Consider the following 22,430-nt stretch of genomic DNA (forward strand, 5'->3'; position numbering starts at 1 on the left):
TTACTTACATTTCTGTACATCCTTCCACTGTGGCAGCATGCATGCAAACTACAAAAACTTTCTGGATAATACTTGCTTATTAGGATGACCACTTTATGAGGGTCCCTTGAAAGAAGCTTAGTCTTACTGAACTCTTTTGAAGTTTATAAAATGGGGGCTTTTCTTACTACCTATCTGTAACTGTTGCTTTCCTCCTTCTTTTTATAGGAGTTGGTGACTAAGTACTCTCAGCAGATGGTAAAAGGGATGTTACAGTTACTTTCAAACTGCCCAGCAGAGACTGCACACCTCAGAAAGGAACTTCTCATCGCTGCAAAGCATATCCTCACCACAGAGCTAAGAAACCGTATGTCCACCTTGTCTCGGGATGTTTGTGCGGCCATACTGGCGTGGTCCTGTCACGATCTTTGGGGTGGGACCGCGGGTCTTTAATTCCCTCAGATGTTTTAGGCTCCATGTGTCCTTCTTTCTGTATTGCTGTGTTGTGTTTGCTTTTCCCCTTCCTTTCTCTGCCTCTTGCCTCCGCCCTCTTGGGCTGCCTCTCTTTGCCTGCCACCAGGTTTCTCTGTGTTGTCCGAACAGTCTCATAATTAGCGTGGTCGTTCCCTTAGCGTAGCGTATGTCCTCAGCATCTCATGGTATTTCTCTGCCTTTTGGGTGCATATCTTTTGAAATGGCAAGTAACTGTTTGCTTGTTGATTCATAGCCAATAACCCTTGAAAGGTGAGAAGAAAACTGTTTTCTTCCTCCGTGCTGTGAAACAACTTGGGGGATTGGTCCTGTTTTGATGCATAAGACTGATAATTGTTTGGCTAATCTGATAATTATATTTTTTCTGTCGATTATTGATACATTTTTTTTTTTTAATATTTACTCATTTTTGAGGAGGGAGGCAGAGAGAGAGGGAGATACAGAATCTGAAGTAGGCTCCAGGCTCTGAGCCCAATGTGGGGCTCGAACCCACGAACCACAGGATCATGACCTGAGCCAAAGTCCAGACCCTTAACCAACTGAGCCACCCAGGTGCCCCGATACATAATTTTAAAATATTTTTGTATTTACTATGTCCAAATTCCATCCTAAATGTTTTGAGGGGGATAATCTTTTCCCCCAGTAATTGTTCAATATTAAGTGGGTTTTTTTTGCCTCTGGTTTGTAAATCAGAACATATATAAAACTAAGATTGGACTTTTTTTACATAATTCTTAAACATGAAGGGAAAGATACAGTTTATGTGCTTACACGTGAGCTAATATAAAGCTCAAATGTTTTTGTTATTAAAATACAAGTTATGCATGTAGATATAGCTGAGTAGAATATAGATATTTTTAAAACCCTTTGTGTGTGAAATGTAACATAGCAGAGTGCACAAAAGAAATGTATGATTTTGCCAAAAATTACAGAACCGACGTGCGTGAACATCACCCAGGATGAGAAATTCAGCGTCACCACGCAAAGCCCCCATGTGCCTCCAGGGCCGAGGGCCATTGCGACTTGTCCAGTCACGGCTCCATGGCTGTATGTGCTTTTTCTCCGTGTTCATCTCTGAACACTGTTGAAATAGAAGAATTTTACACGGGACACTTTAAAATCTCTCCACTGCAGTTCTCGGTAACTGTTGGCATTCCTGCCATTTCGAGTGAGGAGGATCTGGGGGTGTCTTTGGGGAGCTGTGTAGCAGGTTTCTACTTGTGGAAACGCTGACAGAGCGCTTCTCGGACAGCCTGTGTTCCGTCCCCCACAGCCCAGCCGTGTGAAGCCACGCGGCTCGGGTTCGGTCTTCGGGCTGTGCCGCCAAGACGGGTGCATTTCTGAGCTGCTGCTCTTGGGGTTTGACCACATCAGTCGTGTTGAATACAGCTTTTACACCTCCCTTGCACCCCCCCCCCCCCCCCCCCCCCCCCCGCGCGCCCTCCTGCCTTTTAAGTCTTTCCACTGATGGGTTTGATTTTTTTTTTTTTTTTTAAACAAGCTGTTTTAGGATACTTTATTTTGAAAGTATCTTAGGTAACAACATCACAACTTACAAAGGTGTCTATTTAAAAGACACGCCTAATCACATTCGTTATTAATAGTATTATATATTAGTAAAATATACAAAAAATGTGTATATATACATAAAATTTACACGTCCACCAACATTTTAAGGTATCTGAAACGATACTAATAGTAACCCCTTTGCACGAATTCTGAAGAGCAGTAGTTTGAGAAAACCTGGCTGTTTCACAAAGTTACCCATTTTCTTAGAGATTCTGATTCTGGGTCACGGAGGGAATCTGGGAACTCATGCCTGCGCCTTAATTTCTTACCACTTCCTCCTCCCACTCTTTGCTTGTCTGTAGCCAGCCCGCCAGTGTTTGGTGCCTGAGTCCTTTGCATCTTTCCTTCTGTGCCTCCTTCCTATTGACTACCTCTGAGGACGTTCCAGGCATGTCCCCTTCTCTGACTTCAGAGGGGCAGTTTGTCACTGCTTTCATTTCATTTTCATTTCATTTCATTTCATTTCATTTCATTTCATTTCATTTCATTTGGTACTTGTCCCTGTGCTGCCTGGCTTTGGGAATTAGCCAGAGATGTGCTCTGTGCCTCTCTGCGTCTGTTGTGTCTTTGACCCTTAATAGCTATTAGCTGGCGAAGGATGTATTTTATTTGACTTATCAAAGATGGCCACGGTGTCAGACTTGTTCTAGAATCTAAACATTCTCTGGATGTTTGTGGCCAGAGCTCCCGGCAGCAGGGCGGGGGGTGTCTGTATGGCAGAGAGACCTAAAAAATGTGGGTTGCTGCCCTCTGTGCACATCCTCAGAAATGTGAGTTGTCCCTGAGTGAAGACAAGCTGTTTCTACTCTGGTTGGCTCTACAGGCCCACAGGGGAGCAGGGAGGGGGTTTGGTGAGGGTTCCACCTGTAGGATTAGAGACAGAACCCTAGTGAGCCTCACTCATCCAGAGAGTTGGGACCTATGTCTACCAGAACCCTGCAAAATTTCTAGACTTTGGTTCTTTATGTGGAGAAATACCCTTCTTTCTCCGTATTTCTCCATAATGAGTAAGCATAAAATGTTTAAGAAGGGGAGGACTCCAGGGCAGTGAATAAAGGGGCACTTAGAGGATACTGCCCCTCTTCTCCAGGCAGGTGTGGGCCAATAGTGGCAGCTTTTTTTTTCCCCCTAAGATTTTTAAGTAACTGCTATTACTTAAAAATAGCACTTACTGCTACACACTTAGTCCAGTGTGGGGCTTGACTCAACCCCAAGATCGAGAGTCACGTGCTCTTACGGCTCAGCCCACCAGGTGCCTCAATGGCAGCAGCTTCTGAGGAGGATGGGGTGGGCCTGCAGTGAAGCGCTGGGGCAGGTTCTCTGCCAGGGGCCGGGAAGCTCCCTTGGTCTGGTTTGTCCTCTGATTCTGCGTGTGATCCCAACTGTGTCTTTGACAGCACACGGCCCAGCAAAGCCGGGGTCTTTGACTGAAATACAGCACGTGTGATTTTCTCCTGCCCACGTGTCTCCCAGTCTAGATGGCTTGTTGACAGCAGGCTGGCTACCGTGAGGAAGCCTGCTGTGTCATGGGTGTAATTGGTGACGTGTGCACCGGGTGTTTGTGTTCTAGAGTTCATCCCTTGCATGGACAAGCTCTTTGACGAATCCATACTGATTGGATCAGGATATACTGCTCGGGAGACTCTCAGGTACGATATTCAGCCCATGAGATCTGTTGGCTAAATCGGGGGGGTCGGTGTGGTGGGCCCTGGCCCTTCATGTGTGAGCCTTTCAACAGACGCTCTCAACAGACCTTTACTCTCCCGTGGGGATTTAGAATTGTGGGAAATTTGGAAATGATTTAGGTTGGTTTTTGTGTGTTAGCTTAAAGGGAAGATTCAGAGTAGTTGTCTTGATGTCAGTTGTAGGGACAACTTGATCTGACTCGTATTGGTTTTTTGTTGGGGTTGTTTTGTTTTGTTTGCTATTTATGTAATAAGTGCATCTCTTTATTATAAAAGAATGTTTAAGTACCCAACGAGAAGAAAGAAGGGAAGAAAACAAACCTCTTTGTTCTACATAAGGAGTTCAAGTAACATGGATAATATTTTGGTGCATTTCCTTCTAGTCTTTGTTTTTTATTCATTTCATAAAATAAATGTGGTTATGACCATGTTTCTTTCTAAAGGAGAAAATTAACAGTTTATCATTTTTTACAGTGTAAAATGAGTCAACATTAGTAATTTTTTGGTTCTAATTTGGGAGCTGTGATAGATCTTTTGAAAAATAGGAAGAATACTTTGAATACGATGTAGACTATTCACTGTGATGGCCGTGTAAAATTGTTACAAATACGAAGACACTTTTTTTTTATTTTTTTAATGTTTGTTTATTTTTGAGACGGAGACAGAGTGTGAGTGGGGGAGGGGCAGAGAGAGAGGGAGACACAGAATCTGAAACAGGCTCCAGACTCTGAGCTGTCAGCACAGAGCCCGACGCGGGGCTCGAACTCACGAACCATGAGATCATGACCAGAGCCAGAGTCGGAGGCTTAACCGACTGAGCCACTCAGGCGCCCCAATACAAAGACACTTTTTATGTAGCTTGGGGTTGAACCAGCCTGCAACTGGGCATCAGATGGTGTCACTCCTAGAAGACCTAGAAAGCGTGCCCCGGGTGCACCGCCCTGTGCTGTGTTCCTGGGGCAGGTAGTAGGAGAAGTGGTGGCCCGCAGACGCGGCCCTGCGGGCATGTTGGGACGGACGCTCACTAGTGGGGGGTCTCTGCACACAGGCCCCTCGCCTACAGCACGTTGGCCGACCTCGTGCACCACGTCCGTCAGCACCTGCCCCTCAGTGACCTCTCCCTCGCCGTCCAGCTCTTTGCCAAGAACATCGATGACGAGTCCCTGCCCAGCAGCATCCAGACCATGTCCTGCAAGCTGCTGCTGAACCTGGTGGACTGCATCCGTTCCAAGAGCGAACAGGAGAGCGGCAACGGGAGGGACGTCCTGATGCGGATGCTGGAGGTACCAGCTCTCCTGGGAGGTGTGGGCATCCTGCATGCTTTCATCCCGATGCCCACTTATGGACTCGTACCGGTGGTTTACTGACCAGGTCATGCAGCCTTCCGATTGCCGAGCTCAGTCCCGGGTGTCAGACCACCTGGGTTCAAATCCCCTGCTAGCCAGTGCCCTTGGACAAGATGCTTAACATCTCTGTGCCAGCCTGCTCCTAGCCAGGGATACAGTCAGTGTCTGCCTCCCGGGATTGTCGTGAGCGCTAAGTAAATGATACGTGGACGCTCCCCACACTGTTCCTGGCGAGTATTTCAGGGACACTGTGTGGTTCCTGGCAAGTGCCTAGAAGAGGGATTACAGAGATGCTACGGTTCCTGGCGAGTACCTAGAAGAGGGATTACAGGCACACTGTATAGCCAGGGGAGGCGCCCGGTTGGGTGCGTGGGGACAGAGTACAGTGTGATTGCTGAGGCCAGCAGGTGATAGTGTGGGTCTGGAGTAGTCCGGGCCACGCGTCCAGGCTTCTGCGACAAGTCCCCCAGCTTTTCTGAGCCAGATTCCTCACAGTGACAGTGGAGGTAGGGACGCCACTGGAGTTCTCCTTGGGGAGGATGGCACACTTCTCTTCGGCAAGTGGCTTCAGAGAGCTGCTCCTGTCTCCTGGAAGGGCTGCCAGCCTGTGGAAGAAGAATGATTTTTGTCTTTCTCTCCCCTTGCTCTTTCTGCTAGGTCTTTGTCCTCAAATTCCACACCATCGCCCGGTACCAGCTCTCTGCCATCTTTAAGAAGTGCAAGCCTCAGTCAGAACTCGGAGCGGTGGAGGCAGCCCTGCCCGGGGTGCCTGCTGCCCCTGCGGCCCCGGGCCCCGCCCCCTCCCCTGCGCCTGTCCCCACCCCCGCCCCGCCCCCACCCCCGACCCCAGCCACCCCCGTGACCCCGGCCCCTGTGCCTCCGTTTGAAAAGCAAGGAGAAAAGGATAAAGAGGACAAGCAGACATTCCAGGTCACAGATTGCCGAAGTTTGGTCAAAACCTTGGTCTGTGGCGTCAAGACCATCACGTGGGGCATAACGTCATGTAAAGCACCTGGTGGTAATTCCGCTCTTGAATTATTTAGATGGGATGTTTTCTGCAGAGTGGGTGTTGTTCACCTTAACTGATTATGCTCTCTCTTTTCCAGAAGCTCAGTTCATTCCCAACAAGCAGTTACAGCCCAAAGAGACTCAGATTTATATAAAACTTGTGAAATATGCAATGCAGGCTTTAGATATTTATCAGGTAAGGAAGTGCCCTCAAACCAGGCTCCTGAGTGTGGGAAACGCCTCTGGGGTGAGGGTGCCGGTGATGTGATGGAAGGGGTCCTAAAAGGCTCGTTTTGGATTGTCTGCAGTGTTCGTGTCCCCAGATTTGCTCTTGTTCTGTAGTGTAGCATTGCTTTAACGGTGAAGATTTTCCTTTTAAGTGTCAGCGTGAGCATTTGGTGGGGGAGGCGGTCTGTGTACATGGAATGCAGTGGAAGCAAGATGGAAGTTTTACTAAATTCTTGTGTGGAACGCTTAGCAAAGCTTTTTTGCTTGTTTTAATTATTTTCCAAAACTAAGCTGAGAATAGAGAATTAAAAAGATGGGAGAACATTTATTATGTAATTCAAATGCTGTGTTTTAAACATGCAGCTGGTCCAGTTATGTTATGGAATACATTCAGAGACGCCTGGTTTTAACATCCATGGGTTTCTTCCCTGTGCTAGGTCCAGATAGCTGGAAATGGACAGACCTACATCCGAGTAGCAAACTGCCAGACCGTCAGAATGAAGGAGGAGAAGGAGGTGTTGGAACACTTCGCCGGCGTGTTCACAATGATGAATCCCTTAACGTTTAAAGAAATCTTTCAGACGACAGTCCCTTACATGGTGGAAAGAATCTCAAAAAATTATGCTCTTCAGGTATAAAACTCTGTCTTATCCTTTGAACGTTGATTGTAAAATTACTTGTTGATGTGTGGAGCGCTTGGCATTTTCTTTATTTTGAGGGTGTTCTAAATGATATGCCTAAGGATGTGCTGGTAGAAAAATGTAGAGAGGTGTTAGGACTTAATATTTTTTGTTCAAAATATCAAGATGTCTTGGATCAGTTTCTTTCATTAGTAGAAATTAAGTATATGTTAGATGTAGGCTCCTGGTATTTGATAGTGAAGATAAAATAACGGACGTGAGTGTTTGAAGTGAACGGCCCTACTCCGTGCTTGGCAGATTTACAAATTTTTTTCCTAGGGTGGATAATTAATTTCTTGTGCTGTTACAGATTTGGTTTTGTGTTTTTGGAAAGTTCATTACTTAGTGTTAAGGCTACTTTGAGGATTGTTTTTGTCAAGCACGTTTCTCCTTTTGACAGATTGTTGCCAACTCCTTCTTGGCGAACCCTACTACCTCGGCTCTGTTCGCCACAATCCTGGTGGAGTACCTCCTGGACCGCCTGCCGGAGATGGGCTCCAGCGTGGAGGTCTCCAACCTGTACCTCAAGCTGTTCAAGCTGGTCTTTGGCTCAGTCTCCCTCTTTGCAGCTGAAAACGAACAAATGCTGAAGGTAAAGCTCGTGGAGCCAAGTGTACTTTGTTTTGGGGGAGTTTTTGGTTGTGTTTTGCTTCCTGTTCTCCATTGGCACGGAAACGGGAGGTGTTGTTTTTAGATTGGTGAAGTGCTCTTTGAGTTCATAGATATTTGGGCCAGTAAGGGCCTAAATGTGAAGAAGGTTTCAGAGGATTCATCCATGATTTGAAATGAAACTTCAGAGTGCCCGTGGCAGGCAGTGGGTTGTCGTTAGTATTGCCACCACTAAATTTTTTTTTTTTTAATTCCAGTTTCTTTCTCTGGATTACACAAATAAAATAGCACATCGTTCGTATTTTAAAAATGGAGTGATGGGAAAAAAACAAGGGAAAAATCCCTTTACCGCCTTCTCTTGTCCAAAGAGAAACAGGTGGCTTTTGTAACAGTTCTGATTCTGCCAGCCGTCTTCCGCTCTAACTTTGTGTCTTCGCCGTGTTCTTATCTTCCTTGGCAGTACGGGGAACATTTCATTTCAGGACCACTTGTTTGTTTTTCCTCTTTATGAATTCTAACTAATTGGTATCCCTTACTAGGACCGTTTCGGAGGGACATGTCTCCTAACGTAGTGGATGACCAGTGCAGTCTAATTCCATCTCTTCAGTTACTTGATTTTAGCAAACGGCTAAAAAAAACTTACCCATGGTTATATGTCCCACTGAAAAGGCAGCAGACGGTGGCACAAAAACCTAATAAAAATTCATTTCCACTTAAGGCAAAATATTTTAATTCCTGTAGGAAGCTGAGTATTAGCAGCAGTTTTATCTGAAGTGTGATGTCTTCCCGTGGGGGGGGCTTCTGAAGACACAAACAAGATCCTTTTTTTTTTTTTCCTCCTGGAGCAGTAAATGTACAGGCGGTGACCAGGAGCACCAGTAATCTCTGTTTTCATGTGACCGCTCCCTCAGGTTTTCTCCATTCTGTCGCAGTCACTTAGCAACAACCTGAACATTACTTTTGTGTTCACCTAAAAGAAAAATACTTGTATTTTTCTAAGAACAAACGCTTAACTGTAATATGCGTCCACACAATTTGGTGTCTTTGAAAAATTTAATTTTTGCCGATATTAGATGCACAACAACAAAACCAGAATAAAACCTGATGGTGGGATACATGCATACGTACATTGTGCCACGTATGACAACAAATTGGGAACGATGTCAGTGACACAGTTCACTGTAAACATACCTGTAGAATATTTCGTGTGCAGCTGAACCTGTTACATGTTAAAATCAGCATTTGAAGTACAAAATAAAAAGCTAGTCTGGCTTTAGATGTTAATTAAAGTTACTATAAGCTGATAGAGTACTTTTTTTATTATTATTATTATTATTATTATTATTATTATTATTAAAGAAAATTTCTTGATTAAGTCTCCCAAGATCTTACGATCTCAATTTTTGAGGCTCTTCCAGACGTTGTGTGTATCCTTTTTGATCGTGAGGTTTCACTTCCTTTCGGTTACTTTCTGCGTTTAGATTGTTCTAGGAAATGGGCATCTTCATCCTGTTTGATTATTTAGTCTTAGGAGGGAAGTGGCCATATTGAGTTGCAGAGCAGAGCGGACAGACCCTCTGGTTCCTGCTCCAGAGCATTACCTTTTCAACATCGTGTAACTGCACAGTAACGTAGGAGCCTATTAAACGCTTCTTCTGCAGCCATCCTGGTGGAAACCAGCATAATATCTCAAGGCAAATTAATCTGAGCCAAATAAAGGATGGAAAGGTCTTGTTTTGTTTTGCCTTTAGGAGTGAACTCGTCAGAACTACCTTCCATCCCTGTTTACAGTGAACCTTCAGCATGAGTTCTGAGGGTGTCACCCATCCTCATTTAGAGCATGTTAACTTGCCTTTTCTCCACCGCGCAGCCCCACCTGCACAAGATCGTGAACAGCTCAATGGAACTTGCACAGACTGCCAAAGAGCCCTATAACTACTTCCTGCTGCTCCGGGCCCTGTTCCGCTCCATTGGGGGAGGTAGCCATGACCTCCTGTATCAGGAATTTTTGCCTCTCCTACCAAACCTCCTGCAAGGTCAGAGCAGTGATTTTGGTTGCCTTTTAGTCTTGTGTGCATGTATGGGTTTGGCTGACTGTGGTTGTGGGGTCCATTCATCCTCTGCATCCAATGATGGTCTTGGTGAGGGGATATATGTACGTATCCCCTGCCAGAGGTGTGTGTGTCTGTCCATGTGTTCATGTTCCCGTGTCCCACTCTCTTTAAAGGCAGTAGGACTTTTTTTTTTTTTTTTTAAGTTTATTTATTTTTGAGACAGAGAGAGACAGAGCATGAACGAGGGAGGGTCAGAGAGAGTGGGAGACACAGAATCAGAAGCAGGCTCCAGGCTCCGAGCCATCAGCCCAGAGCCCGACGTGGGGCTCGAACTCACGGACCGCGAGATCGTGACCTGAGCCGAAGTCGGACGCCTAACCGACTGAGCCACCCAGGCGCCCCAAGGCAGTAGGACTTTGAAGGGAGCCCCCTTGTTCAGGGATGGACCTTCCCCTCCCTACTCAAGAGTTGAACAGGAGTTGGAAGGTTTCCATCACCCTGGTTAGGACTTGGTTGTATTTTTGTAGCATTTGGTAAGCAAGTCTACAAAGTGGTTTCTAGTGGCTTAGTAGTAATATCAGGGATCCCTAGTTTGAGAGAGAGTCAGAATAAGAAGAGAAAAAGCAGTTATAAAGCTGATTGATAAGTGTGTATTTTTACTTTGAGGTAAACTTACGTAACCAGAATCCTGCAATTCCGGTGTGACCAGGAATGCTTTCAAGATATAGAGCTAAAGGGGATCCTTAAAGAAAAGCCATTTACAACGTATAGTACCCAGGAGGCTTTGGGAAAAAGTCGGCCATGTTGCCTGTAACATGGCCATGAGTCCACCCTGCAAGGTGGCCGGCCCATGATCCAGTTCCGCCATCTGTTATTTAACCCCATCTCCAGTCATTCCCCAGCCTGAGTCCTCTGTTCTGTGGGGTCTCATTTCCTCCTCCCCAGGCTCATTTCTCCCTACCTAGTTTTGTTTGAGTGGATCCCCTTCTGGGAACTTAACCTTTCTCCTTCTCCTCCTTTGGACCCTGAATCCAGTGCTGTTACTTTGTGATGCCTTCCCTGATCGATCTTTTCTCTGCGCTCTCTCCATCCTGCACTGCCTGGGATGCATCGACTGTTCTAGGCCTTTCTCTTTCTAGCTGGTCTCTGAGCACTCAGGGCAGGTCCTGATCTGACATGTTTCAGTTAGGAAGGAGCTCAGCTTACCCTCACAAAAAGTAGGGATGTTGTCTTTGTGAGAAGGAAGATCTTCTCCATTTGCAGGAAATGAAAGTGGATTTAAAAAAAAAAAGTTTATTTTACAGCGGAGACCTCAACTGTGGTCTCTTGGAAACCTGAAAAAACATGTGAGGTTGTAAACCTCAAGCTTGAGGTGAATGTACCTTATTGGAGTCTTGTGTCTCTGGATCGGGCTTGTTAAAAACAACAACATGATTCTTAAAAGATCCATGTGTGATATTAGGTATCTCATTAGGATTAATTAACATTAAATAATTGTATCATAGCTTACGTTATAGTTGTATGCAGCCTGCTGTTGTCACCATGAACTTGACGGACAGAAGGGTCATGGTTGTAGAATAGGTTTAGCTGATGTAGTAGATGAGACCTAAAACGTCTTCCTGTCATTGCGCTGACGTTGACAGTAGAAGGTGGAACAGTTATTCTGTACGATTAACTCTGGCCCGTCTGGGGGTGATGTTCTTCTCTGATGCCTGCAAACCCCGCTTCTAGGCCTGAACATGCTGCAGAGCGGCCTGCACAAGCAGCACATGAAGGACCTGTTCGTGGAGCTGTGTCTCACGGTGCCTGTGCGGCTGAGCTCCCTCCTGCCCTACCTGCCCATGTTAATGGATCCCCTGGTGTCTGCTCTCAACGGCTCACAGACACTGGTCAGCCAAGGCCTGAGGACCCTGGAGCTGTGCGTGGACAACCTGCAGCCCGATTTCCTCTACGACCACATCCAGCCTGTCCGCGCGGAGCTCATGCAGGTAAGTGTGCGTTCTCGCAGGGGCCGGCCCAGCGCCGGCTGTCGGGCGCTCACGGATCCGGTTTTCCCGGGGCTTCTAGACTAGTGTTTCCGGAAATGACAGCCCCCCCCCCCCCACCCCAGTGAGCTGCCTGCGCCCCGTGTTGGGCTCTCTGCAAGATGAAGTGGTGTAGTTTTTAACCTCTTCATGAGTCTCCTGGCTTATGAAAAGATGTGTAGAAATATGTATTAAGTAGACATTTGTTTTGCAGTGTTGCCCTTTTTTCAGAGGGTTTTCATGAGGGTCACAGACTCATTAAGTTGATGACCTGTGAGGGCAGGTGCTGTGGTTACTATGTGCTGCCGGGAAGAGACTTTCTTTGATCTCAGGATGCTGCAGTGAAGAGAATCACGCTCCTGAGGGAAGTGCAGGTGTGCACTTTCGGGTCAAGGGAAATGAAGCAGATAATTGAGATGGTTTTGAAAACATGTTTTCTTCCTTAGAGTTTGTATGTCACATACTAGGTTTTGCCTTCACGTTTTGCTGTCGTTACGGATTCGTAATGTAGTCGGTAATTGTTCGAAGTGTAGGCTGCCTGTCACTATACTGCCTCTCTGCTTTGGAGTATTTGGCCCCAACTAGAGGTCCGAATGCCAGCTTCAAAGGATGGAGACTCAGTAACCCTAAAAGACAGGAGTCTGGATTGGAAACTGCAGTGTGTGCACTTGAAGCTGGGTTTGGGAGACTTTCCTCCCCAGTCCTGAGATAGGGACCCTGTGTGCCATCTGGGTGGGAGAGGATGGGCCTGGCGGTTGGGTCAGGGCCTCCAAGTCCACTTTCCCAGCCATCCTTTGGAGGATTGACGGAGAGCCTGCCTCAGGAGAGAACGGCACTGTTGGTTCTGGAAGGCAAACCCTGGGCCTGACCCAGGTGTGGGTGAGCAGCATGTGGGAGGAGGAAGTGGGGCTGGGCTCATGGGCCTCTTGCTGTTTCATGAGGCAGACAGTCCTGGGAGACAGGGGCGAGGCTCCTTCCTGCTTTTGGAGCCCCAGTAATCCCCGTCCCCCACACTAGACAAGTGTCATAGTCTGTTTCTCTGTGGTCTCCTTAACCAGCACTCGCTCCCAGTGCCACCCCCTCCCGGGGGATTAAGCAGAAATTCCCTCTCCTGAGGGTACGTGAAGAGTGGTGGAGCCGGGTGGAGTGGTAGAGGTTGGGGGGGGCGGGGGGGGGGGGCTTAGCACCTCTCAGCAGGGGTTCCTGACGGACAGGCCTTGGTGGACCTTTAGGAACATAAGAGAAGTTGAAATTTTGCCTTAAAGAAAATTCTAAGATTTTACGTTGGCTGTTGTTAGACGCTAATATCTGGTATTGTTATGGAAGGTGATCTAAGAAAATAGACATTTTTTTTTTTAAGTTTATTTTGAGAAAGCGAACACACCCGCACCTGCACATGAACTGGAGAGGGACAGAGAGAGAGCAAGAGAATCCCAAGCTGGTTCCTTGCTGTCCATGCAGAGCCCAGTGAGGGGCTCAAACTCACGAACTGTGCGATCGTGTCCTGAGTCAAAATCAGGAGTCGGACCTTAAACCAAATGAGCCGCCCAGGTGCCCCTAGACAGACATAGTAATTTGGAGGACTTAGATAGTTTAGGTGAAAGAACGTGGGAAGATTGACAAGAGTTTTTGGAAACAGTTGAGTGTGTGTGGTCCTTATGCACTGATACAAGGTGCGCGTACTTGTTACCTGTTCCCAGAATGCGGCCTGTCATGATTGTGTTTTCGCCCTTCACCATCCTTTCTAACATGAAGTTTGAAATGTATAAGATTGTTTATATATCCTATTTGTAGGAATTTATCTTGTTTGTAAGTTATAAAGCCTATTAATCAAAGTAAAAACCTGAGAACTCACCATCAAATCCAGGACAAGAACTTTAACAGTAAAGAGCATTTCCCTCCATGCCTCTTCTGGTCCCATTTTGTATATATGTTTAGACGATATATTGCTTAGTTTTCTTGCTCTTGAGCTCTGCGATATTTATCATATGCTACTGTGTGTGTTTCAGGAGCGTGGAAGAACATTTATGTTTAAATCTGCGTTTTCTTTTAAAATTTTTCAGGGAGGATACATAAGATTAATAACATTGGCTTCTCCCAATAAGGGGAAATTTGTGTTTGGGGGACAGAGATGGGAGGAAGAATTTTTGCTGTATAATTTTCTATAACTTGAAAAGTTTGATTTGTGAACCATGAGGATGCCTTGCCTTGCAAGGATTTTAATCAAAGTACTTTGGTTTTTAGGCTTTATGGCGCACTTTACGCAATCCTGCTGATAGCATTTCTCACGTGGCCTATCGTGTACTTGGTAAATTTGGTGGCAGTAACAGGAAGATGTTGAAGGAGTCCCAGAAGCTGCACTATGTTGTGACTGAGGTTCAAGGCCCCAGTATCACGGTGGAGTTTTCTGATTGTAAAGCATCTCTTCAGCTCCCGATGGAGAAGGTAAATTTGGAAATCTGCAGGAGCTTCTTAAAGATACTATACATTTCATTTTAAGAAAGTGAATTTCTGTTTGAAAATATGTAAATAAAACATGTCTTTCTTGCGAGGGAATTTCTTTTTTAAGATTTTGTTTGTAAGTAAGCTCTATACCCAGTGCGGGGCTCTAACTCACAACCCCAAGATCAAGAGTCAAACGCTCTACTGACTGAGCCAGGCAGGTGCCCTTTGGGAGGGAGTTTCTAGGTCAAAGGACAAACTGTTTTGGGGGACCAGCTTGGGTGGCAAAGGGGCTTTCCTAACACCGGGAGGCCGGTGGGGGTGTACTGCCCGGAGAACTCTGGAGCAGTTTCATGTTTCCCGATGGAACAGGAGACACTGCCGCCCAGCCCACCCCTTCCTTGAACTTAGTCCGTTTCACCGCCTAACAGGCTTTACTTCAAGTGTCATTAGAACCCAAGTTTATCCCATACTTGTCATTCCTGAGCCCCCACTTCTCCCATTCTCTATCGAGACGTAGCACCTGCTGTCTCTCCTGGCTCCTGAGCCCTCTGCGGGCAGCTCTGTGGTCTCTCTCCATCTGCCATTTGGAACTCCTGTCCCGTTGGGTAGCAAATGGGCAGACAGTGTGCCCAGCATCATGCCCGAGTGTCCACTCTGCTACTTTTGCTTTGTCATTTTGAAAACTCTTCCCCCTTTCACCTCATCGAGCCCTCCTGGTCCTTTGTCACATGCATCTTGGTCCACTTTACCATGATCTACATTGTTGAGGTTGACTTCTCCGCCTTATTGTAGAGCCAGCCTTCTTCCACCCACCCTTAGTGTCTTTTGTTACCGTGTCTTTTCAGGATGTTTGTTACCATGTCTTTTCAGGATGTTTATCTAGTTGTTACATACTGGGTATTTTTTTTTTTTAATGTTTTGTTTATTTTTGAGAGAGAGCATGCAAGTTGGGGAGGGGCAGAGGGAGAGGAGGACAGGGAATCTGAAGTGGGCTCGGCACTGACCGCAGCAAGCCTGATGCGGGGTTTGAGCTCACGCACCAAACTGAGATCATAACCCGAGCCAGAGTCGGACGCTCACCCGACTGGGCCACCCAGGCACCCCATACTGGCTGTTTTTTTAAAGGGTGTTAGAGTAGGCCTCCACGTGCATCTAAGTGACTCCGCCGTTTTAGGAAGCCAGATGCCAGCTGGATTCCTGAACTCCTTGCAGACAGATCTGGTCTTAAACCAGCATTTCGTGGCCTGGACCCACTCAAAGCCCTCCCTTTGCTCAGGGCTAACTGTCCTGTTGTGTCATAGTGTAGAGCTCTGCCTGTTCACTTCTCTGTATTCAAACCTTACCCACATAGTGAGTTCTGTGATTTTTTTTTTTTTTCAATCAGGCTTTATTAAATATCTATGGGGAACGATGCCTATCATGGATAAATGTCCCTCTGGGGTTCTCATCCATCATCCTCTCTCAATATCCTGTATCCCCCACTTCTCAAGCACTCACATTGTCCCTGACCCTCCTCCAGCCCGTAGATAGGTGTCCTCTCCAGGCCTCAGGGTGAGACGCAACCCTGGCTTCTCCCCCAAACCTTAATAAAAATATTTGCCAAATAAGCACTGGTTTCCTCCTAAGAGAATACAGCTAAAATGCTGCCTTTACATTGCAAGTTACTGAAGTGAACACCCTGTGTCTGAAGCATGTTCCCACAGTGTAGGTAATTTCTTAACCCAGGACTATTTGCTTCAGCCCTGTCAGTGGCAAGCTTGGTATTAGTCATGAAAACTAAGGTATCTGACTTTCATTTGATGCTGCATAGACTAAGCAGAGCAGGAAAATCTCTTTCGAAGTAGTTTTTCCCCCAAAGAAGAAACCAAGTTTTGAAGATTGGCTCCCACATCCTCCTGGACTCCCCTACAGACTTCGGGTGCACGAGGGGCCGGCTTCCTAGCAGGCAGAGGCCGAGGGCGCGCAGCACCCCACACAGCTGATGGGGCTGCCGGGGCCAAGGGCATGAGCTCATGGCCAAGCCAGGTGCTGGCGAATTCTCACAAATAATCCTACTTGTGGCACGTTACAACGCTCTGTTCTTTTGGCAGGTAATTGGCTCAAAGGTTGCATTGATCCTTACTGCTTCTGAAATTGTCTCCACATGATTTGTTACCTGTTGGTGACCAGGGCAGAGGCGGTGGGAGGAGGGACAGTGCTGCGGTGCCCTGGGCTCGGGCACAACAGTGAGGACCTGTTGTCATGCTCTTTGTGACCGTGTGTGAGTGTTTAGGGCAGGGCTGCTGGCCCTGTCAGCATCCACTGCTTCCTCACACACAGCCTAGATGAATCTTTTAACGCCCATCACTTCTTCTGCTCACAGGGTTTATAGCTATAGAATTGTCATTGAGGCTAATCTCTTAGCTGTTAAAGGCTTCACGTGATTTTTTGTTTATGATTATGCCTCCCCAGCCTTCCTGGTCAACCTAATTGAACAGGATAAAATGTACGTATAACTGTGTAGGTTTTCTGAAAAAATAAAGAAAGCTCTTTTGTCTTGTAAAGAGAGAATTTTGTAGTCAGGTAATTTCTGCATAAACTACGCTTTTTGTGTTTCTTTGCCGTAGGCCATCGAAACCGCTCTAGACTGCCTGAAGAGTGCCAACACGGAGCCTTACTACCGAAGGCAGGCGTGGGAGGTGATCAAGTGCTTCCTGGTGGCGATGATGAGTCTGGAGGACAATAAACATGCCCTCTACCAGCTTCTTGCACACCCTAAGTATGTTGGGGACGTGGTTTTCTGCGATTGGTGCATCTTCCATCAGGATTTAGGGTGGAGAGCACCTCCCGGATCTCCGCGGTGCTAGGACTTTGCTCCGTCAAGTCGGGAAATCAGCCTGTGATCTGCCTAGTGATGCTTCTCTGGGCTTTTCGAGAAAATGAAGAGGCGAAACTGGGTGCTTGAGGATTAGAATTTACCTCCTTTGTAGTCTGACTGTTGCCTCCTGAGGCTGTCAGCTTCAGGGAGCAAGGGTCCTGGCCTTTTCTGTCCTGTTATGAACCATTATATCCTTAGCGCTGGGCACGTGATAGACATTCAGCGGATCTTTTGCTTTTCTGGTCCATGGTGACCCTTCCATTCCCCAGATGCTTGTCATGTGATATTTATATTTTGTTCTTATCAGTTATTGCTATGACCTTATATGGTGGTCTTTTGTGATCATGTGTGGGTGTTAATCTTTCTGTGTTACATGTTTCAGGGAGGGGACTTTGGCTCTGTATTTACACGTTTCTCAGAGCATCGGTGGTGGGTGGTCCATGTACTGTCAGTGAGGCCTCTAATAACCGGGTCTGATATAGTTCCCGTGGTGATTTTTCCTTTCTTTTCTTTTTATTTTTTTAAATGTTTTCTTTATTTTTGAGAGAGAGAGAGAGACAGAGAGCTAGCAGGGGAGGGGCAGAGAGAGAGGGAGACACAGAATCTGAAGCTGAGCTGTCAGCACAGAGCCCAATGTAGGGCCCAAACCCATGAACCGTGAGATCATGACCTGAGCCGAAGTCGGACGCGTAAGACTGAGCCACCCGGGCACCTTGGCATGGTGTGATTGTTCAACATACAATAGGTGTATAGCTGCCTTCAAGAGTTTTCATTTCTATTTGATTGTTGATGGGTTTCTTTCTTTCTTTCTTTCTTTCTTTTTTTTTTTTTTTAAGTTTATTTTTGAGAGAGATAGCGCGAGTGGGGGAGGGGCAGAGAGAAAGGGAGAGCCAGAATCTGAAACAGGCTCCAGGCTCTGAGCTGTCAGCACAGAGCCCAATGCGTGGCTTGAACTCAAAATAGCAAGATCATGATGTAGGCCAAAGTCGGATGCTTAACCGACTGAGCCACCCAGGCACCCCAAGTGATCGGTTTATTTCTTAGAATTTGACTTAGTTATAAAAGACAGAAGTCCAACATCCACTTTCTTTAAAAACTATAAAGATACTAAATCTGTTGCCACAGTGTAATTTTGCTCTGATTCCTTGCCTGTGCTCATATTAGGTAGAACACACTTGGGATCTCTTGAACCATTGGTTATAGATATTCTTGATGAAGTTCATCCTGTTTGAATCCAGGTGTTACTGGATTTAAAGCAGAGAAATGAACGCACTTCGGCCTGTCTGAACAAGGGGAAGGTTGGCAAGCTGAAAATGAAAACAGAAGTGCTGGTGACATCATCAGGCCGGGACTTTGGTGTTGTGATGACAGATCCAATCTTGTCTTTCAGCTTTACAGAAAAGACCATCCCTAATGTCATCATATCACATCGCTACAAAGCACAGGACACTCCAGCTCGGAAGACGTTTGAGCAGGCCCTGACTGGGGCGTTCATGTCTGCCGTCATTAAGGATCTCCGGCCCAGCGCCCTGCCCTTTGTCGCCAGCTTGATCCGCCACTACACGATGGTGGCAGTTGCCCAGCAGTGCGGTGAGTGGGGCGGTGCAAGTGCTCGCGTGACTTCCTGGGGCTGCTTCCGAAGCTCCACGAGGACTGCGTGGTATTTCAGAGAAGCCGTTTGGCTGGTTGATTTTTGGCCTTTGCTTTTTTAATCCCCACTTATTGAGGATAATTGATATTTCAGTGATGGGTGCAACATTAACTTAAAAATTGTTACCACGTTTCATTTGTAAAATATGTCCGTTTAATATTTTGGCCCTTTGTTCTTCATGAAAATGGGGGCAGAATACTTTTGGGCACTCTGCATGTAAAAGTTTGTGGTCCCCCTTGTTGCCGGTCTTTCTTGTGTTGTTTTCCAAGGCCGAGCCTCCTCCTCTGTCCTCCTGCTGTCAGCTGGCTTCCCCCAAGTCTTTGTGCTTTTCTCGGTTCCTGGAGTGGTCATCCCTGCCACCCCTCAGGCTCTGGATGGGGACGGGCCACTTTTGTTTGTCTCTTTGCTTCTCTTCCTAATCCATCCGGACGGGTGCTTTTGCAGAAGGCAGTAAAATGTCCTGACACTGTCAGTTGCTGTGTAAGTTTCTGAACACTTACTCCCAGCTTCTGCAGCTCCTCCCAGACCGGCGCTGGGCAGGTGTTCCCAAGACCCCTCACCCTCCAGAGCAGCAAAGCAACTTCCTTTGAACACTGCAGAACACCTAGAACTTTCCCTCTTGTATCTCTCCTTGGCTTTCTTGGCCCGGATAGTCAATGCTGTAAGGTTTATTTTAGATCATTCCTCAGTGTCTCTCCGTTAATGTCTTTTCCAGCAGACTTGTAAGCTGCTTGATAATGCCTATCTTGCTGGGTGCCTCCAAGGCATTAATTAATAGCAGATTATTTTCTGTGTGTTGGGTGTCAGGCCCAAGTTGCTTTTTAATTGTTATTTGTATGTCAGGAAGTCCAGAGCATAGCCCACAGTCATTTCTGTGCTGTGCCCCTTGGTCTCTTCAATGATTTTTACTTTTTTTTCTTTATGTTTAATTTACTTTTGAGAGAGAGCATGAGTTGGGGAGGGGCAGAGAGAGAAGGAGGCTCAGAATCTGAAGCAGGCTCCAGGCTCTGCTGTCAGCACAGAGCCCGATGCCGGGCTCGAACTCATGAACCACAAGATCATGACCTGTGCCGAAGTCGGATGCTTAGCCGACGGGGCACCCAGCCCTCCCTAATTTTTTTAAAACAAGGAACCTGATGGTGATTTTCATCTTAAACTAATGCATTTTTGAGTTATGACCGAGAAAATCTGAAAAGAATGCTGTTTATAACGGAAATAATTCAGAAAAATCACCTTAGTGTGAATTAGACCACTTAGTTTACAAGTAATTGCAATTTAACAGAAGTTGGTCTAAAGTACCAGTGCTGGCAAATTAGTCGGAGAAGGACAAGTCTCACATGGTTTCGTTCATAGGAGGTCTTTAAGATACAAAACAGATGAACATAAGGGAAGGAAAACAAAAATAATATAAAAACAGGGAGGGGGACCAAACATAAGATACTCTTAAATATAGAGAACAAACAGAGGGTTGCTGGAGGGGTTTTGTGGGGGGTTGGACGGGCTAAATGGGTAAGGGGCACTAAGGAATCTACTCCTGAAATCATTGTTGCGCTATATGCTAACTAATTTGGATGAAAATTTAAAAATAAATAAATTATTAATTAAAAAGTTCTTTCAAAAAGGAAAAAAAAAAGTACCAGCGTGAGCTTTTATTGAGCTCCTGACCTCTAGTTTGAAAACGAGGTAGTTTAGGGGTGCCTGGCTGTTGGAGTTGGTAGAATATGCAAGTCTTGATCCTCAGTCTTATGCGTTTGAGCCCCATGTTGGGTGCAGAGACTCCTAAAAACATAAACTTAAAAAAGTTTTAGGGGCGCCTGGGTGGCTCGGTCAGTTAAGCATCCGACTCATGATCTTAGCTCAGGTCATGATCTCGCTGTCATGAGCTTGAACCCTGCATGGGGCTCTGCGCTGACCGTGCAGAGCCCGCTTGGGATCCTCTCTTTCCCTCTCTCTCTGCCCCTTCCCTGCTTGCACAGGCGCACGCTCACTCTCACTCTCTCCCTAAAAATAAATAAACTTAAGTGTTTTAAAAATGAGGTAGTTTTGGGGCGCCTGGGTGGCTCAGTCGGTTAAGCGTCCAACTTCGGCTCAGGTCATGATCTCACAGTTCGTGAGTTCGAGCCCCGCGTCGGGCCCTGTGCTGACAGCTCGGAGCCTGGAGCCTGTTTCAGATTCTGTGTCTCCCTCTCTCTCTGCCCCTCCCCTGTTCATGCTCTGTCTCTCCCTGTCTCAAAAATAAATAAAACGTTTAAAAAATTTAAAAAATGAGGTAGTTTTGCCATTTGAGGGACAAGAACGTCCATGGAAATAACCTTGACTTTCTCCCATGCCTGCTGCCTCTCTTTCAGGTCCTTTCCTGCTTCCTTGCTACCAGGTGGGCAGCCAGCCCAGCACAGCCATGTTCCACAGTGAAGAAAATGGGTCCAAAGGAATGGATCCCTTGGTCCTTATTGATGCAATAGCCATTTGCATGGCATACGAGGAAAAGGAGCTTTGCAAGATTGGAGAGGTGGCACTAGCTGTGATATTTGATGTTGCCAGTATCATCCTGGGCTCAAAGGAGAGGGTAAGGAAAGACTGAGAAGCATCTGCTCTTTTGGGGGTGTTTGTGCCTGCGGGTAGCCTGGAAACTGGTGGTTTAAGAGTTGCAGTAACATGATAGTTTGTGCTTCTGTTTTTCTCCCCAGGCCTGCCAGCTGCCTCTGTTTTCTTACATCGTAGAACGCTTGTGTGCGTGTTGCTATGAGCAGGCCTGGTATGCAAAGCTGGGGGGTGTGGTGTCCATTAAATTTCTCATGGAGCGGCTGCCTCTCACTTGGGTTCTCCAGAACCAGCAGACGTTCCTCAAAGCGCTTCTCTTTGTCATGATGGACTTGACTGGAGAGGTAGGTAATGGGTGGTCCCAAACCTAACCAAGCTGTTCCAGAAACTGATTTGCCTGGAGAATAGTTAGTATGAAGCAGTTCTGGAAATGGGCTCTCCTAGCAGCTCAGATTTCGTTATGGCATCTTTAATAAAAGGACAGGTCAGAACCACCATAGGCTCTCCCTGGTTGTCTAAATATCTGTCTGCCTTGCTAAGGAATAGTCACAGGCCAGAGTGCATAACACGGCACATCTCTCTGTAAAGGGAAACAGTACTACTTCTCACTCTTGCCATAGAGCTAAATAGTGCAGGTGTTGCAGGAGTTTCTGTGGAAGCTGCATTTTTCGGAACCTACGTGCAGGTGTAACTCGAACAAATAGAATACAGTGGGCATTGCCAGCTCGTCTGTCACGTAAATATAAGGAGTGTGTCCAGATCTGCATTTTCTCTTCTGAGTGACCTATGGAAATTGTAGGAAGGCGACTTGGCCCCTGAAGTACTGAATGGGGGTTGTTAAATTAGCTGGTGTAAGGGGTGCGGGTGCTCAGCCACAGCCCTTTTCGTTCTGAGGAGTCCCTGGCCTGCAGGTTTCCAACGGGGCGGTTGCCATGGCAAAGACCACCCTGGAGCAGCTTCTGATGAGGTGTGCGACACCTTTAAAAGACGAAGAGAGAGCCGAAGAGATCGTGGCAGCTCAGGAGAAGTCCTTTCACCACGTGACACATGACTTGGTTCGAGAAGTCACCTCTCCAAATTCCACTGTGAGAAAACAGGCCATGCATTCCCTGCAGGTCTTAGCCCAGGTCACTGGGAAAAGTGTGACAGTGATCATGGAGCCCCATAAAGAGGTGAGATTTCTGCCACTGGAATTAGGATCATTTGAGCAAAACTTTTGAGACAGTTTTCCTTCAAATCTGACTTGAAGGTGATGTATGACT

The 22,430-nt window shown here is 46.6% G+C and overlaps 1 protein-coding gene across 10 annotated transcripts in view; it reads left to right on the forward strand.

Moving 5' to 3' along the window:
• LOC102948714 (transformation/transcription domain associated protein) overlaps positions 1-22,430 on the forward strand; it is a 114,161-nt gene that overhangs the window by 19,227 nt on the left and 72,504 nt on the right. For all 10 annotated transcript variants that reach the window (XM_042970831.1, XM_042970833.1, XM_042970830.1 and 7 more), the window contains exons 12-26: positions 208-346; positions 3,611-3,689; positions 4,774-5,008; positions 5,729-6,089; positions 6,178-6,275; positions 6,745-6,939; positions 7,388-7,579; positions 9,467-9,632; positions 11,382-11,638; positions 13,919-14,119; positions 16,726-16,877; positions 18,367-18,566; positions 20,976-21,193; positions 21,315-21,512; positions 22,080-22,340. In XM_042970831.1, the coding sequence (XP_042826765.1) occupies positions 208-346; positions 3,611-3,689; positions 4,774-5,008; positions 5,729-6,089; positions 6,178-6,275; positions 6,745-6,939; positions 7,388-7,579; positions 9,467-9,632; positions 11,382-11,638; positions 13,919-14,119; positions 16,726-16,877; positions 18,367-18,566; positions 20,976-21,193; positions 21,315-21,512; positions 22,080-22,340 (2,952 nt within the window). The remainder of the gene's footprint in view (positions 1-207; positions 347-3,610; positions 3,690-4,773; positions 5,009-5,728; positions 6,090-6,177; positions 6,276-6,744; positions 6,940-7,387; positions 7,580-9,466; positions 9,633-11,381; positions 11,639-13,918; positions 14,120-16,725; positions 16,878-18,366; positions 18,567-20,975; positions 21,194-21,314; positions 21,513-22,079; positions 22,341-22,430) is intronic.

This window comes from Panthera tigris, chromosome E3 (genome assembly GCF_018350195.1).
Source record: "Panthera tigris isolate Pti1 chromosome E3, P.tigris_Pti1_mat1.1, whole genome shotgun sequence".
Taxonomy (NCBI): Eukaryota; Metazoa; Chordata; class Mammalia; order Carnivora; family Felidae; genus Panthera; species Panthera tigris.